General features: G+C 50.1%; 6 protein-coding genes across 6 annotated transcripts; 3 read left to right on the top strand and 3 right to left on the bottom strand.

Annotated features, from left to right (window-relative positions):
• Positions 1-3,705: 3,705 nt before the first annotated feature.
• On the top strand, positions 3,706-4,230 carry IAR55_003907 (uncharacterized protein; the record flags this gene model as incomplete). Its single annotated transcript, XM_066947012.1, has 1 exon — positions 3,706-4,230. The coding sequence occupies one exon, from the start codon at positions 3,706-3,708 to the stop codon at positions 4,228-4,230; it is 525 nt and encodes a 174-aa protein (XP_066802391.1).
• Positions 4,231-4,434: 204 nt separating this feature from the next.
• On the bottom strand, positions 4,435-6,174 carry IAR55_003906 (uncharacterized protein; the record flags this gene model as incomplete). Its single annotated transcript, XM_066947011.1, has 6 exons — positions 4,435-4,458; positions 4,526-4,646; positions 4,709-5,127; positions 5,187-5,285; positions 5,369-5,504; positions 6,137-6,174. The coding sequence occupies 6 exons, from the start codon at positions 6,172-6,174 to the stop codon at positions 4,435-4,437; spliced, it is 837 nt and encodes a 278-aa protein (XP_066802390.1).
• A 787-nt stretch (positions 6,175-6,961) lies between these two features.
• IAR55_003905 (uncharacterized protein) lies at positions 6,962-11,352 on the top strand (the record flags this gene model as incomplete). Its single annotated transcript, XM_066947010.1, has 14 exons — positions 6,962-7,215; positions 7,300-7,536; positions 7,615-7,686; positions 7,776-7,863; positions 7,928-7,940; positions 8,003-8,320; positions 8,396-8,722; positions 8,916-9,008; positions 9,069-9,181; positions 9,234-10,102; positions 10,166-10,624; positions 10,692-10,769; positions 10,926-11,133; positions 11,227-11,352. 14 exons carry the CDS (start codon positions 6,962-6,964, stop codon positions 11,350-11,352), a joined length of 3,255 nt encoding a protein of 1,084 aa, XP_066802389.1.
• A 441-nt stretch (positions 11,353-11,793) lies between these two features.
• IAR55_003904 (uncharacterized protein) lies at positions 11,794-13,785 on the bottom strand (the record flags this gene model as incomplete). The annotated part of the gene is made up of 12 exons (XM_066947009.1): positions 11,794-11,841; positions 11,907-12,049; positions 12,113-12,423; positions 12,480-12,544; positions 12,603-12,620; positions 12,689-12,813; positions 12,960-13,033; positions 13,093-13,163; positions 13,229-13,339; positions 13,432-13,479; positions 13,557-13,587; positions 13,730-13,785. The coding sequence occupies 12 exons, from the start codon at positions 13,783-13,785 to the stop codon at positions 11,794-11,796; spliced, it is 1,101 nt and encodes a 366-aa protein (XP_066802388.1).
• Positions 13,786-14,342: 557 nt separating this feature from the next.
• IAR55_003903 (uncharacterized protein) lies at positions 14,343-15,450 on the top strand (the record flags this gene model as incomplete). Its single annotated transcript, XM_066947008.1, has 4 exons — positions 14,343-14,680; positions 14,747-15,000; positions 15,127-15,321; positions 15,383-15,450. The coding sequence occupies 4 exons, from the start codon at positions 14,343-14,345 to the stop codon at positions 15,448-15,450; spliced, it is 855 nt and encodes a 284-aa protein (XP_066802387.1).
• Positions 15,451-15,601: 151 nt separating this feature from the next.
• Positions 15,602-17,344, bottom strand: IAR55_003902 (uncharacterized protein; the record flags this gene model as incomplete). The annotated part of the gene is made up of 10 exons (XM_066947007.1): positions 15,602-15,659; positions 15,723-15,818; positions 15,880-15,967; positions 16,020-16,324; positions 16,385-16,554; positions 16,615-16,687; positions 16,759-16,855; positions 16,917-16,981; positions 17,041-17,100; positions 17,166-17,344. The coding sequence occupies 10 exons, from the start codon at positions 17,342-17,344 to the stop codon at positions 15,602-15,604; spliced, it is 1,191 nt and encodes a 396-aa protein (XP_066802386.1).
• Positions 17,345-17,614: the final 270 nt, after the last annotated feature.

The following is a 17,614-nucleotide window of genomic DNA, read 5'->3' as shown; positions in this document are numbered from 1 at the left end:
TTGGCAGATCGTCCGGGCGCTTTTTGTCGTACGTTCAGGCGATAGCCTACCACGAGATTATCGCAAGATGTGGCCGGAGACTGTGTGGGCGGGGAGGCAGTGACTGACGATGTTGGTTGTCTTGATTGTAGAATATGGTTCCTCGTGTATGTAATGATGTTTGATTGCGAGTCGAAACGATAAACAGTCAAAAAGAAGGACTGATGTGAACCGATTATTTTTACGATGATCGAAGAAGAAAGCAGTGGTAGCTGTTTGTACGGATGGGATGAAACAACAATGGCGCAAGGAGAGTGCCCGTAGCGGTGTGTATAAGACCTCGTTTCGTATTGTCGTCCGTGTCACACAGAATCACTTCCTGCCCGAATGGAGCCCGACTATGCGCTGTTGTGATCGACCGGTGGAGACTCCACAGAGTCGTCTGTGTCGTGTGGTGTGTCTTTCTCCTCCTTGACCTTTGATGCTTGCGAGATGATGTCGTTCAGCTGACGAGATCGATCAAATGACCACAGGAATTCGGAGGGATTCCAGAGGAGCGCAACGGAAATGATCGGTCAAGGACAAGGTGGAAAAGGACTCGTCTATGGTCTCCTTCTTCTCACCTCAGGCTCGCCTCTTTTCGACGCTGAGAGAGGTGGAGAGAGGGGGAGAGATGTGTAGAGATAGAGACCAAGATGATGATGACGACGTGCAGTCTAATCGAAGCAAGGAGAGATGCCCAAAATACGGAAAACTAGACTACTCGTTGGGTTGTTTCCATTATTGTCGTCACGAGCAACAGCAGTAGCAGTAGCAGTAGTAGTAGTAGTAGTAGTAGTCCCACTATTCCGACAAGCCCTTAATTCGCCTTCTCCCCTTTCTCTCGCCGCCCTTGCATCATATCCCGTGCCAAACCGTGCCGTACTACTCTCGACCGTGAGCAAGGGGGAAGGGGTTTTTTTTTTTTCATTCCCCCTCCCCCCCTGAACGTATTCGTGCCCTGTCCTTGATCGTTTCGGAGATTGAGTGGACCCGCATTTTGCTCAGGGTCCTTTTTATCCAATAGTTTTATTCTCCCGACCGAAATGGCCGACCAAAACATATATATCTCCCTTCTTCTTTCCTTTCGCTTCGCGGACCAATAGTCAGGACTACTTTGTTTCCCTCTGCGCCCCTCATCGTAAGGACAGTCCGTCTAGACGGAGGACTCATGCTTGTGGGCATGCCTCTCAAGCCTAGACAAGGAGAGGAAGGGAAATCACTCAATCACAAGGGACGCTGCCCCAGGTCAATTTGGTAACAGGAACAATCTAAGGGGGAAGATCACACCGAGGAAGTTGACAAAACAAAACACGTTGCGCATACAGACAGCGCATTGAGTCTGTTTGCCTTCTGGTCCAAGTCGACACAGCGACAACCTGTCATCCGATCCTCACGGCACGGCCCATCAACAGAAGTGGGCACAGGTACTTTGATCAATGGCTTTACCATACAATCCGGTTCCAGAGGGTCGTTTCATGGTCGTTTGCCGTTAGAAAACTCCCTTTCAGCCGATGTCATCCTTACTATATGCTCCGGTGGGGAAAGTCTCACCATTTCCCCCCCCCCCCCCCTCCCGGCCCTGATCGAAGTCGAATCATCAGCATCATCATGACCAGATTCCAGACTTTTTTCATCTTCGCATTCGGGTTTTTCTCCTAACCACCTCGCAGTTGCGTTATTACCTTCCTCCTTGAAATAGACCGAAGATATCGGACAAACGGACTTCTGGATCTCACCTTTTAGTATTCGGCCCTTCCATCATGATTTTTGCATCCGGAGAACCACCTTGGCATAGTCGATGGTATAGAAGGAAGGACTGTCGTATACATCGTCCTTCTACAACCGCAATCCAGATGTCCCGAGTGTTGAGAAGCAATGTTCTGCTTTGTCCCGAAAGTCAAAATCATAAGTCCTATCGGGGGAGTGAAAATCCTGATAATACGCCGGAAGACACGTACTCATCACCGTACAGCAACCGCTTGTTTCCGTCGGGACCCGTCATCTTCTCACGATGACGACGTAATGGGAGAGGAAGGATCGTTCCTCGAACCTTGGGGGAAGAGGGGCAATCATCCCTTTCGATACTGATTTCTCGAAGTCCTCCCCTGAACCTCTGAATTCTTTCTTTCTCTTTCACGACTCCACAAGCGGAGACTGTAGGTCCTATTGGGTACAAGCGATGGCCTACGGTCACTATGTCAACTCATCACAGCAGGGCACAGAGGGAGGTGACACACACCGTACTCCCCGTTCCTTTTCCCGTCTGTCTCCTCCACCTCCACCTGCCAGACCCTTGATGGTTTCCAAGGATGGCTTTTGTTCTGCATCCCGTTTCGATGAGTGGCGTCCGCAGGCGCGTGCTTTCTCGTCGAACGCGCTAGTGAAGGTGGCCAGATCCTGCCGCCAGACGACTAGATCCGATCACCTTGTCCGACTCAAGGACAGGTGAAGGGAAGCGATGGAGGCTGAAAGCTAGAGCGCGTGCATGCATCGAGGATCAAGAAGTTTGGATGTGTTTGTTGAGTACTCGCTTATGGCATCAGATAGGAAAAAGCGACCAAACCGTGTCTGTCAGATATGCTCCGACTTCCGATTCAATTAAAGGACACTTGACGAGATGGAGAGTTTCTCGACATTATTGACGTTAGCCCGTCGTGATTTTTCCGGTGCTCTCGTAGAAAGGGAAAAAAAGAAAAAACCATTCTGCAGTCGCAAGAGAGGTTAGTGACCAATAACGTTATTAATGAGACAGTCGTTTTCGGTGATGTGATGATTGCCAGGCAGACGCTGGAGATCGGTACTCCGACAAAATGACATATCAACAATCGTGTCATCCGAAAAAGGCGTGATTCCCTGACGGGGAGAGTGAGAGAGAGAGACAGATCTGCTTCATCAACATCGTTCCATCACTGACGGGATCTGGCAGGAGCTGAACCGTATAACACGTACAAAGAATCAGGCAACGATCAGATCCAGATCCAGAACTAACCGCTTTCAGGCTATAGCTTGTATGGTTTACTGATCACGGACTACGGCACGCAGGGGGTTTTCTATTGCTCCGCGTCGGACTTCGGTGGAACGAAATTTATAAGGGTAAGCAGGTGCTATTCTCATAGACCCGTCATTCACGTAAGTTACAAATACCTCCTCGAGAGTGTGTAGTGTTGTCTTCAGACCCTGCAGCGGAAACAATGAGCCGTACCTTGGTGGACGATGGTGTGATCTGCACCACACGACATCTGTGACATATCTGTACTCCAACTCCCTTGGCTGCAGCTGCAGATCGACCATGCATGTCGTAAAGGTGAGCGCTGCTTGTGACACAAGCCCGGGTCGATCAGCCAGACGATCAGCTATACTCATAATCCGATTTTCGCACGATCCAAGCCAAATCTTTGCCTCCACCTCCACTCCGTGGACGAGGCCGCGGACGCGATTGCTCCGTAGGATATGATAAGTGAATTGAAAACGATCATGTGACGATCACCATTCCAAGGCGATCGATCTCTTTACTCTGCTTGTTGTACGTATATGACAAGTCGCCTCGCTCTGGTCTGAATTAGATCATCGCGCCCGAGGTCAGTCTTCACTCTATATCCGTACGAGGTGTCTTTACTCCGTGGTCCTCGGCCGAGTTGATCTCCTAATATCTAACACGAGTATATCATTCAGTCACATCACAACATGACCACCGATATCGATTGGCCCGACCGTTACTTACCTGGTCTTACAGATCTGTTCGTATCGAACGAGACGATCGTCGCCAATCTCACTTCGGCCGACATATGGCCTCTCCTTGTCGATATCACCCAATGGGAATTCTACTACGACAACGTATGCAAGATCACTCCTCCATCTTCTGGACCAATCCTCGAAAAAGGTGACAGGTTCAGCTTCTCGACATTCGGTTTCCCACCCATCCAGACGGAGGTCGCTGAATCGGTCGCTCCCTCTTCTACAACGCCAGGAAGATTGGCTTGGATAGCTAAATTGGATGGGAATGAGGATGAGGCGATTGATGTTTATCATGCGTGGATAGTGGAGGACCTGAGTCATGGGAGAGTAAGGATATTCACTCAGGAATCTCAGATTGGGAGACCAGCAATTCAACTCGCGGCCAAGAAGCCAAATCCTATATGGATGGGTCATCAGGATTGGCTTGATGGGCTTGTAAAGACTGCCAGGGAGGCAAGGGCGACCAAGGCGTAGTGTCGTGCATCGTGAATCACTCTTAGATCGAGACCACTATGCAGCAACTCGTGCTGCACACTCGCAAGAGGATCCCTTTGCTTTGTCATGAAGGTCGTGTGCATTTGTGCTTGTGCATAAGGTTGCGACTTTTGTTTCTCCTCCTCTCTACAGTACACGCTCCTCTTCTCGACACGTTCGTCCCGTGAAAAAGAAACGACTCACCTACACTTTTGCTTTCTTGGCATCCTACACCGTCCACTGTTCAGCCCGAGGACGTGACTTCACCTTGTGCCCCCACGCTCGTGGTACTCACCGGTTCTGCTGCTCCGTTTGTTCCGTTAGTAGTGGTCTCAATCGCATGTTTTGCGGTTCCAAACTTCTCTGCCCTCTTCCGCTTCTTCTCCTCCTCAACCGCAATCTTCTCCGCCATTTCACTATTGGGCGTTATCGCGATCAGCGAGGCCGCTAGAAGCTCAAGACAGAAAGTTGAACTCACGGAGTGATCTCTTCTTTTGGTTTCTCTTCAACCTTCTTTGTTACGGGTGTAGGAGTCACCGCGGCAGCAGGTTTGGCAGCTTCAGGCTTCTTCTCTGGCAATCCGAATTTGGCCGCTCGGCGAGCCAAGACCTCCTCACTCAACCCTAGTGGATTAGAATCGATCGCACTGGCTTTTTGTCTCGGTTGTGAGGCCGCAGCAGCAGGAGTGGCAGCGAGCGCGGGAGTAATAAGAGCAGGAGTGGTGGATTCTGATTTGGATTGAGACGCTCGAGCGGGGTTTGGTTTGGCATCGGGATTGAAAGGAATACCGAATCGTTCTGCTCGAGCTTTTCTCGCTTGTTGTTCGGGCGTAAGGGTGTCGTTGACAGGTGCAGGTGTCGGTCCGAGTGCAGATTTGGTGGCATCCAAATTTGAGGTCTGAAACACACGTAGCATATCAGCGGTGTGCGGCGGGATTGGAGGAATGATATATTCACTTCTGATGATGGGACAAGCTCGGGAGCAGCAGGAGCAGCTGTGACAGGAGGGCCGCTTTGGGGAGCAGCTGTACCTCCAGTCGAGGCGTCGGGATCGACCTGTCAGGTTGCAAGAATCTCAGTCTCCGGTCTTCGCTGTTCGCAATGACTAAATTCACAGCAGTGATGTGACGAGCACTCACTAATTCCTCTGTCGCTCCATCCTCCACATCGACATTGTTGTCGAGTAAACGCTTGACCAGATCGTCCTTCTTGCCAGTTTGGACGAGATGGTGTTTGGCGAGCAATTCTTTCAGCTCTGTAACTTTGAGCTTTTGTCTGTGCGTAGTTCACGATGAAAGTCAGTGTGACGCAGGGGTCAAAGGGCAGTCAAGGAAGACTTGCAATTTCGCTTCCATCTTGACAGGTCGTCGTGTCCAATTCGCCTCTTCTTCAGCTCAGACCGGTCGGCAGTAGAAAGCTGCTCTTTGAAACTGGCAAATTTGCGTCAAGACGTGGTCGATCCGATTCAACGCGTTCAGACAGAGGAATGTAATGTCAAGTCGTGTCGGCAGACAGGAGAGACGCGCGAAGGGGGGAGATGACGAAGGGGAGTTGACCATGACCGCGCGCGCCTAAGCTGGAGGTGCTACCTTTGGGCGTTGTGCTGCCAAATCAACAGGGCAAGTGTCGGGTTTTCACATCCATAAATTCACGCATCAGCTTTGCAAATTGCGAGGAGGAGGATGGCAGCACATGATGATAGAAGAAATCCATCTTGCTCGAAGCGTTGTAGGGGAACGTTGAACATGAAGCACTACTACTACTACTACTACTACTACTACTACTACTACTACTACTACTACTACTACTACTACTACTACTACTACTACTACTGCACACAACACGGTCCCCTAAATGTTATCGAGGGATTTTCTGATTCGTCCGTCCACCCCCATAAGGCTACTAACCCGTCTTTTACGTAGTAGTGAGGATAAATCCCATTCATTCGATTTCCAGTGTGGGCTAATTACTCTTCGCATCTTTTTTGACCGGATTTGCCTTGTCCTTGTCCTGCTCACGACACCATCGCATTGTCCGGCCCGGAGTACCTGCCAAGCACGCGCACGAGGTTGGGTTTTGACAAGTCGAAGCAGATGAGCGATTTTCTTTCCTGCATATCCCATCAGGCACTGAGAAACATCATTCATCACTCTCCTCGAGCCACATGAATACTGCCCTTCCCCTCGATTTCTCATCACTCATCAAGTGAGGATTGCACATCATCGCTTGCAGCTTGACAATGGAGAGGAATATCACACATGCTTCCTTGGCACATGCACTCCAATGACGAGATCTAATCGGGGTTTGTTACCAAAATAGCTTTTTACTGACGGTGATCCCGTTAGACCAATTCGTTGTATGTGTGTTTTTGCACGCAAACTGATCGTTATTTGTTTCATCATCTCCTCCGGGTAAAGTTGAAATTGTTCGAGTGATTTATTCCCATTGGTCGTATGGAAGAGAGGCTGGAGATTCAGTCATATACCAACTTTTTGCCTGGCCCAGCATCTGCCCTCTCGCGGTAACTTATGAGTTGACAAATGAGCGATTTTCAGACGTGGGGTCTGTTATCGCTTGAGGAGAAATGCAAGTCTGATGAGGCGAAATGCAGGAGGAATGGGGAATAGGTATAAAGCTCAGAGCCTATGGATACTTGTTCGACCAATTCCACTCACTCACATTTCCACCGTCTGTACACGTCTACAATCTACTAAATCACCACATTGGACAACATGCCGATAGGCGACATTGAGAGAGACGGGTCTTCGGACCTGAACGCAAGCTCAATTGAACTCCAGAAGGTACACACTCACAGAGAACACACAACCTTCAACCTGCCGCGTACCATCACCATCCAGGAAGATCCCTATTATCTAGCTCATGCTCGTCCTGCGGACACAGAGCGAGAGTTGAGGAGATTCAACTCGGTCTCACTCGCCAGGCCGGCGAGGGTGGACACTGGTAGTCGGGTCATTGGAGAGTTCAGGTAAGTCAAGAGCCGCCTTGGTCGTCACGGGCTCACAGGTAACCCCTGAAGGACTATGTCGACTGATTTTTTCTTGTGAATCAGGACTCTATCCATTCATGTGACGGAATCACAACGAGACATATCACCCAAGAATACTCACAATAAAGACGCGACCAAAGACATCGCCGACCTAGACTGGCATCTCCTTGCATCTGAAGAAGTCCTCCAGCGTCTGAGCGTTCATCCGAAATCTGGATTAGACGATGAACAGGTCAGAAGGAAGTTGTCACAATATGGTGCCAATACTGTCTCTCCTCCCAAGAATAATCTGATCCTCAAGTAAGTGTGTCGGTGGTCGAACTCGATCCTCTCGTGGTATGGCAAGTCATTGTGATCTTTCGCTGATGGTTTGCGCAGATGGGTTAGGTATATATTGGGCGGGTTTGGAAGTTTGTTGCTGGTCGCTTCAATCTTGTGCTTCATCGCTTGGTGAGTTGATCCACTAAGCTCGGAACAAAGGACTATCTTGTGTGCTCTGATAGACTGTTGACCCTGACCTCTATTTCTCCATTCCTTAGGAAGCCACTCGGAAACCCAAACCCACAAGCGTCAAATTTGGCATTGGCAGTTGTGCTCCTCATCGTGATTGTGCTTCAGACCGCCTTCGTAAGCACACACCCCACAGCCCCTCTGTTGAGCAGGCTGATCATATCAACTACACCCTAACCAGAACGCATGGCAAGGTGAGAGATGCAAAACTTCTAAAATATACAATGCATCCGAGCTGACATGTTCACGCACCAAGACTTCTCTACGAATCGAGTCATGGCCTCGATCTCGGGCCTACTCCCATCTTCCGTCCTCGTCCTTCGAAACGGGCACCAAGTGTCCATACCAGCCAAAGACCTAGTTCCAGGAGATATTGTGGTAGTCTCATTGGGCAACAAGCTTCCGGCCGACTTGAGATTCATCGAGGTGTCCTCGGATTTCAAGGTTGATAGATCTGTCTTGACTGGAGAATCGGAACCTATTCGTGGGACGGTCGAGAAGACCGACGATAACGTTCTTGAGACGAAGAATATGGGGTTGCAAGGGACGCTATGTGTCAGTGGGTCTGGCTTGGGTAGGTACACTTTCACCTCCCTCGGTCACGCTACCCTTCCTTGAGCTAATCATCAATTGTGTTCTCAACGCATAGGTGTGGTGGTCCAGACGGGTGATTCCACGATATTCGGACGTATTGCTAAACTTTCTTCGACCGGATCGCCCTCACTCACAACACTTCAACGCGAGATCCTTCGATTCATCATCATCATCATATCCTTCGCTCTCACCTTGTCTGTTGTGGTCATCATCCTCTGGGCCGCTTGGCTCAATCGATCCCATAAAGGTTTCATCACTGTCTCAGGCCTCATCATCGATGTCGTCTCTGTATGCGTCTCATTCATCCCAGAAGGACTACCAGCTTGCGTCACCATCTCCTTGGCTGTCATTGCTCATACTCTAGCGAAGAACAAGGTTCTTTGTAAGAGCCTGATGACGGTCGAGACTCTGGGCGCGGTGAACGTCCTTTGTTCCGATAAGACAGGGACATTGACGAAGAACATGATGACGGTGGTGAATGTGGCGATATTGGATGATGTTTTCGACTCGACCGACCCAAACGAGAGACAGAGTTGTCAGCGGGAGGGACGAAGGGGGTACGGTGGCCCAAATAGCAGCTGTGGCAGGAATTTGCAATGCTGCCAAATTCGAAGACGCATCAATGGATCAGCCTATCGAACTCAGAACCGTACACGGGGATGCTACAGGTCAGTGCAGCCGCTCAGTGGACGACAGAATCATCTGACTGACCAAAATGACTTTCATAGACTCAGCAATCCTACGATTTGCCGAGACCATCCGTCCCGTGCTGGAATCCAGTGCTGAATGGGAAGATGTTTTCAAGCTCAGTTTCAACTCAAAGTCCAAGTACATGCTCAAGGCGAGTTCCGCGCAGTCTGCCCAAACGTTTCGATTCTAAACCCTCCAATTAGCTTCTTCGGCCCGCTTCGACCTCAACTCCAACTCGATGTGCTCCTGTCGGACCAGGTGACTCCTTCGGTCCCGATGATTTCATGCTCGTGTGCAAAGGTGCACCTGATGTCCTCCTCAAGCGTTGCGGTCTCATCAACGATCCATCAACTGGTTCCTCAGTGCCACTCACACCGTTGCTCCGCCAAAGACTTACGGCTGTGCAAGAAGCATGGGCGGCAAAAGGCCAGCGTGTCTTGCTCCTAGCCAAGCGGGCGATACCGTATACCTCACTCTCAAAAGAAATGCCATTCGACCATCCTGACTTTGCCGACATCGTCGATAGTCAACTGAACCAAGATCTGACGGTCGTGGGATTGATTGGTCTCGTCGACCCCCCTCGAGACGACATCCCGGCCACAGTCGCGACTATGCGAGGTGCTGGAATTAGGTTCTTCATGGTCACAGGCGATTTCGCTCTGACAGCGGTGGCAATCGCCCAACAATGCGGTATTATTACCTCAACATCTTCGCAAATACACCATCTATCCGACCTCCATGCAGAGTCGCCGCCCGTCTTCAATGAAGCCTACGATTTCGATGCTGTCAATACTTCACGGAACAGTCTGGTCCTCACCGGATCAGACTTGATGGTGATGTCTGAATCTCAGTGGCATCAAGCATGTCAGTATGCCGAGATAGTCTTCGCAAGGACCACACCAGAACAGAAGCTGCGGATTGTTAAGGAGTTCCAGAAGAGAGGATGTATTGTGGGAATGACGGGCGACGGGGTCAACGATGCGCCCTCGTTGAAGGCTGCCGATGTGGGGATCGCGATGGGCGGTGGAAGTGAGGTCGCAATGGAAGCTGCGGACCTGGTCTTACTGGAATCGTGAGTGCCAAAACCTTCGAAGGCCACAATGTACTGAGTCAGCTACTTTCTCCGACGCGATAGCTTCTCGTCCATCGTAGTGGCTGTTGAATATGGCCGACTCGTATTTGATAATCTCCGCAAGGCAAGTGCACCCCATTCCCATATCATGGCGATGTTCCTTCTGGCTAAGGAGACTCCTGCTGCCACACAGACATGTGTCTATCTCCTGCCCGCAGGATCATTTTCCGAGCTCTTGCCCATCCTGTTCAACGTGATCCTCGGTCTCCCCCAAATCCTCTCCAATCTACAAATGATCATCGTCTGCATCATCACCGACGTCTTGCCCGCCATCTCGTTGTGTTTCGAGAAACCGGAAAGCGGACTGTTAACCCGTAAACCGCGAGATGTCAAGAAGGATAAGTTGGTCGATTGGAAGTTGTTGTTGCACGCATATGGGTTTTTGGGCATTTTGGAGAGTCTCTGTGCGATGAGTATGGCTTTTTGGTATCTGGAAAGAAGGGGTTACAGATTCATGGATCTGTAAGTTGCCTGTGGCCTGACAGCACCAGGATCATTGAGCTGACTAAGGGTAATTGTTCCGATACAGGGTTCTGGCATATGGTGGCCTCCCGGCTCAATATAACCCAGAGGCTTTCGCTGAAGCACTGAACAAGGCTCAGTCCATGTAAGCGGGCATTCCACTCCCTTTCTCCCCAGCCTGACCCTACTCTGAATCTCGCTTTCGTCTGCCTCCCATTCACCATACTCGCAACGCTCTGGTTTCACCACTCGTCATGACAAGCAAGATGCTGACAGATCCCGTGCGGCTGACACCTCGCAGCTACTTCTTCACCCTTGTGATCATGCAATTCGGTAATCTGCTCTCCACCCGAACTCGTCGATTGAGCATTTTCCAATCCAACCCATTCACATTCCTCCTCCATCGAGGCACGGGAAACTGGCGTCTCTTACCTGCGATGCTGGCGTCTCTTGCCTTTCTGTTCTTCTTCAGCTACGTACCCTTCTTTCAACATACTTTCCTGACTAGAGTGAGTAACGGATCCATCATCCATTTCCCGGTCAACGAGTGTCTCAGTAAGTTGCTGTGTGTGCGGTAGACTGATGTCGGGTTTTGGGGATAGGGCGTGTCGATCGAACATTTCTTTATACCCTTCGGATTCGCATTGGCCATCTCGATCTTGGATGAGTCGAGGAAATACGGCGTGAGAAGATGGCCGAAAGGTTTCTTAGCACAGGTCGCTTGGTAGTGTCTGTCTGCTTTTCAAATATAAAGCGGCGGATGTGGAATGAATCGTATAGGTGAATCTTTTCGATCATAGCAGAAGACTGTAGAAACCGAGAGCGAGGGAATGATACCTTCCCGCTAATATGGCTTGGACATTCCGCTCGACAGTAAAAAGCTGCACGAATCAGACCACCTAGCTAATGTACACGATATACAGGTCATTATGCATAAGTTACTGCAAATCATAGTATGGGTATCAAAGACCAAATAGGGGGAAACCGAAATATGCCACTATCTAGCTTGCGAACGTCAAAAGGGGCCCAACTCCCTACCTGCAATCTGTTCTTCCTCCAAGAGTACATTCCTTCGAAGTGAACCGTTTCGAAATGACTCCATCATTGTCGGCTCATCATCTCGCGCGTGAAACTGAACGTCTCGTTGCGACCCATCGTCGGCTTGCCGCTTAAGCAGTGAGAGATTGAGGCTGTTTGATCACTTCCTGAACGTCCTCCTGTACATAACACCAAAGATCAGAAAATTTACTCATCTGTGAAACACGTCGAAAGGACCACTCACCTGCTCTGCCTCGACTTTGTATTGCTCCACCTCTTTCGCAAAATGTTCCTTCTCTGCTGCAGTCTGCCCTCCGCCGATCGTGTTGTGATGTTGTTGATCTTGGAAGCGATGGACTGCCATCATGCCCAAAACGGCTTTTCGGACTGTCAAGTTGATACAGCACTCGTCAGCTAGAAATCAAGCGCATACGCTACAAGTACACCTACATGTCTTCTTTGCGTCAAACGCCGCCTTGACGTTAGGCAACAGATCAACAGCATGACCTGACGGGCTTGTCGGATCCTTGACGAAGCTCTCATCTCCAACCTGCAACCACTTGTGTTGCAATAGGCCCGCAGCGGTAGGTCGGTTAGTAGGATCGATCGTAAGACAAGCTCGAACGAAGTCTTTGGCAGTCTCAGAAACGCCAGACCAGTATTCGGCGGGCTCAAATTTGTAGTCCCCATTGCAGATCGCTTGCATTTCTTCGTATTGTGAATCTCGGTCGAAGGGTGTGTAGCCACACAGAAGGAAGTAGCTGCGAGATAGGCATCAGACCCGGATGGGGGACATACCAATCGTGAGATAACGTACGTGATCACTCCAATCGCCCAGATGTCAACGGGCTTACCGTGTCCTGCCTTTTTGAATATTTCGGGCTAAGAAAGCAGAGCAAGAAGTCAATGCCTGTCGATCTTCAGGCTAGGCACAACTTACTGCCATGTAACCGGGAGTCTGGAGTAACCCGAAGGCAAGCTGTCAGCCACACTCATCTCGCCTGCAGGGAGAATAAAGACACTCACACCACAGGTCGTTGTCAAGATCGAAAACTTGTCCTCCTCTAACACCTTCGAGAGTCCAAAGTCGGCCAACATGAGATCCGCATCTTCCGCTTTCGACTTGAAGAGGATATTTTCAGGTTTGAGATCTGGTCGAGAATGTCGGTATACGTTATGTTTCAGCGAACGAATGATGCAGCGACGCAAAGCAGGTGTGACAAGTTCCAGGAAAGGAGAAAAATAGGCGGGGTGGATAATCAGCAACATTTCTATTGAGGACTGTTTAGAAACTCACCTCGGTGCACGATACCTTGATCGTGGAGGTACTTGACAGCCGAAGTCACAGTACTAACAATGTTTGCCGCGTCCCTGCATATCGAGTGTTAGAGTCTCACTCGCCCTATCATACAACGTATTATCCAACTCACTTCTCGAAATAGCTTCCTCTTGCGCAAATCCTGTCGAACAATTCTCCACCAGTACACAGGTCGAAGACGAGCTGCGGGGATGGCGGTGGTCAGTAAATGAGTATTGAAAAAGCATTGCCTGCTCGGAGCCACTCACATAAAGGTTATGGGTAGTCTCGAAGAAGTCGTGCAATTGAACGATATTCTTATGTCCTGCTGAAACCCGTTTGAGAACATTGATCTCGTTTCTGACCATATGTTCTCGGCCCTGTATATCGTGGAGAGGACAATCAGCGATCAGATCACCATCCTGAGATCAAGTGTCGAAATCGCTGTCGTCTGGAGGGAAGAAGTATTCACCATCAAGAACTTCTTGTTGAGGACTTTGCAGGCGTAGTAATCTCCGGTCTGGGAAAATGATCATCAGCTGAGTGCATACTGGAGGCGAACTATCCCGTTGGAGCACCTGGGAAGACTTCATTCACAGTGATATGGACACATTCTTTGACGACGGCGCTGTGATCAATCAGTGTGATAGTCAGCCGACAATACTCGCAGGTAGTCCGCAATTGACGACGAGCGACTTGCTAAGTTCCGCTGCGAAGGAGTATCAGCTCCGATCCCTCTCGTAACCAGCAGTCTGGAGGGCGTAGCTCACCTTCCGAGAGTCTTTCCTGTCTTGTATTGACAAGGTACAGTCTGCGGAGGAGCCATGATGTCTGGATATGGGTTGATTTGGTCGGTGATGAGTGTATATTGCCAAGAAGCCGGAAGGAGCAAGTTGGAAGATCAAGCGCTGACAGTGGTTGTGGTTTCCAAGGTAAGAGGACCCTTTATGGAGGCAATATCGTATCTCGCTGTTCAGTAATACGAACAGCTACTATGCATAGCCTTGTGTACGAACAACAACAACTGTCACACATTCTTGGACCTTCGCATCGCATCACAGCGAGACGGAGCACCGCAGCAGCATTCACTGATCCATAAGGGATCACGTTATCTGTACACCCCACTTATGATCCGACCGCCAAGCTTCCGCTTTGGTGACGAGCTCAACAACGGATCTGTGTAAAGATAGAATCAACGTCGGGTATGGTTCATCTCCACGACACCACCATCATTGCCTTACTGTCGAGCCGTCCTTGGGGAATTCGATACCAGGAAGTCACAGTCACACGGATCAAACCAACCTTGTCCTGCAGTCAAGTGACACCTTTACGCCCCGTCACACTCCTTGAATCTCTCCTCTCGCCCCAAAATATCGCACCGCCATGTCATCCTCTACCCCTGCCTCGGTCTCGCAAAGACTGACCACCACATCCTCGCTTCTTCTCGAACGATCGCGAATCATCTCCCTGAATCTCAAACCGTCTCCATCCTCACAATCCCAGATCTTCAGGAATCTCGCGGCCATACGGTCAGATCTCGATCAATTAGAGCTTGAAGCCAAGGGGTTGGTGGTAGGTGGAGGGGTTGGTCGAGGTATGAGGGAGGGGAGAGATGGGGAGGTGGAGGAGCTGGGAGATAGATACGATAGATTGTTAGAAATGTTGGAGGAGGATGAGGTGGGCAGAGAGAAGCTGAAATCGTTAAGAAGAGAAGTCAAAAGGTAAGCTAGATATCCCTGGGCGTGCTGAGAGGAGGATTATAGCTGATCATATCGTCAAAACGATAGACAACCGTCTTCATCGCCGCCCTCAAAGCCTACTGAAGCCACTACCCCTGCCTCGACCTCGAGATCAATCTCACCGATAATAACATCCCCTCGTCCTGAATCGAGCACTTCCGTCCCCCGACTCAGTGTCGAACCTCCTACACCGGCTGTTACTCGGCCATTCAAGGATTTCCCAGATGACGACGAAGACGGAGTGCCCGAAGACGATCTCACACCGCATGATATGTTATCAAATCAACAGATGATGATGAATGGTATGTTGGTATTGATCATCGGAAATCTTCTTTCCTCCATCATCACCGCGTGGTTCAAGTTCTAGAGATCTGCGATCACTATCGTCAGGAATGCGCTGACATACGTCCCTTACGATGAACGGTTAGACCAAGACGAAAGACTGAATCTTCTCTCACATTCGATCGGTCGTCAAAATCATCTTTCAATACAGATAGGATCAGAACTAGATCTGCATCATCAATTACTGGAAGAGACAGATACAGCAATGGACAGGACGGCTGCGAGTCTGGGAAGGGCAAGACGGAGATTGGACAAGGTTGCCAATGAGGCGAAGCGATATGGTGAGCCTGAGGTGTTCCTGCGCCTATCAGGGAATTAAGCTAACATGCAAATGTGTCACAGGGAGCACTTTGACAATTGTCGGACTGATCTTCGTCTTGTTGATCTTGATCATCGTCTTCAAGACATAGCGTCCCAGTGTCACGAATTACTGGCATTCTAAAGTACATGTTGTATAGTATTATGAACGTAGTAATGCTATGTCGAGTGCTGGCATTGGTAAACAAGTAGTACAACCAGGGCTTTCCAAGCAACCGGTCTACTGCAGAAAGGCTATCACAATTACACGCCGACAATACCACCAAGCTCTACGGCGAAAGCAACGACAAGCTTGGAGAATCTGGAGTCGCGCGAACTGTAAGCGAGCGATACGCGAACGTGACAAGATAAGTTTATTACTCACTCTCTCATGTGAGTCCAAGAGAACTCGGGGTGATCGGTGGTGTCCTTGGACGTGTGGATGTTATTGGTGTTCGAATTCGCAAAGGTTCCCTCAATACTGTAGACGTTAGACGTCAGCGGCCGTGGGGATCGAACGAGCTACAAGGGCGGCCACTCACGCGAAGGCAGACTGATAACCTGCTTTGGCGAAACTTGCGTGATCAGAGCATGCGTAGCCACACTCGGTCTTGACAGGAGGGATGGCCACTGCGTATAAATCAGCAACATCGATCTCTGGATCAAAGTTGCTGGCGCTTACAGTATTTCTTCACGAGGCTGACAATAAAGGCCGTCAGGTCGACATCTACGTAATCGTGGATGATGCCGACGCTCTCCTCGGTGCCCTTCTGCACCCAAGCGGTCATGTCCATCTGAAGCATAGCAAGCACCTTGACACCCTTGTCCTCGTACGCCTTAGCAACGGCTTGAGAACCGAGGAGACCACCTTCCTCAGCAGAGTAGTAGTGGAATTCAACAGGAGTGGAGGGAGTGTAATTTGCGGACACCAGAGAGCGGAAAGCCTCAAGAGAAGAGGTGGTACCGGATCCGTCATCGTCGGCACCACTGGACACCGGTGTTCTTGTCAGCTTAGTGCAAAATAACAGGGCTGCAGATTTAACTCACGGGGCAGGAAGGAAGGGCCACTGGTTGGCAGAGTCCTGGTGGGCACCAATGATGGTGACCGGAGCCTCGCCCTTGGCAGAGTCCGCAGGGGCGAATCGGACAACGATCGAGTTCTGGCCCCACGGATGAGGGAACTCCTTGACAGTGACGCCAGGGTGAGACGAGGCGATCTACAACGTCCGTGATTATGTCAGCTGGCAGCTCTGCATTCCACAAGCTGGTTAGCTAACCTCCTTTAATGTGCGAAGCAAGAACTGTTGGGACTGTTGTCCTGTCTCAGATCGATAGTATCTTGTTCGGAACCTATCCCAGCCAGAAAGCCCATCAACACTCATGCGGCGGTGGACTTTCCTCGCTTCCTTGCATGCACTCACGAGGTGAACTCAGTCAAGAACTTCTTCATGTTCCCGATATCGAGGTTCTTGATGAGCGACTTGATGGGCTTGCTGTAATTTCCGGGCGAGGGATAGGCTGTAGATGATTTGTCGGTCTCGGTCAGCCATACCCTGTCGACAACTACCGAAGCACTTACAGTACTTGACGTTTGCGGCGGAAGGAAGGAGATAGCTGGAGAAACCAAGAGTGGGAGTCTCGGTACTGTTGCTCAAGCACATCAGTCGACCGCCAGGACATAGCTCGCAAGAGAGTTGACTTACATGTCCATGAACTTTCTTCCCTTGGCTTTCGCTTCGATCTTCTCGAGCTCTGTAATCCAGCTAAACAAGACAGTCATCAGTCATGTCTTCTCGTCACATGCCAGAATATTTATCGCTCCACTCACACGGGAGGCTCATCTTCGCCAAAGGAGACCAATCTTAGATCATTGAGATCCAATGAAAAGCCAGCGACGCTGTAATCGCCATCGATAGCTCCCTGCTGGAAAGTGAGTTGATCGGGCTTGGCGTGCGGTACTGCGGCTGCGAGAAGGGGCAGAGCTAGCAGAGCTGGTGTGAGCTTCATGTTGTGCGTGGGGAATCACGATCAAGGTGAGAGGATGTATACAGGATGAGATGAGATATGGAGTTGACGCAGATGTAGATGGGATGGAGATGGCCGGGTAAGCGTGTCGAGTGACCGCTTTGGGAACAACGGACGAGAGAGAATATGCGGGGTAATACAAAGGAACCCCGCATTTCATCAAATCCACTCAACTCGCAATGATGGAAAAAGATCGATGGTGAATCAAAACCTGGTTCCAATACACAAAGAAGAGTTTTCTCAAGATTATTT

The sequence above is a fragment of the Kwoniella newhampshirensis genome, chromosome 7 (assembly GCF_039105145.1).
Source record: "Kwoniella newhampshirensis strain CBS 13917 chromosome 7, whole genome shotgun sequence".
NCBI classification, from domain to species: domain Eukaryota; kingdom Fungi; phylum Basidiomycota; class Tremellomycetes; order Tremellales; family Cryptococcaceae; genus Kwoniella; species Kwoniella newhampshirensis.
Note: the sequence above shows the minus strand (reverse complement) of the source record. Positions and strands in the feature narration are given on the sequence as shown.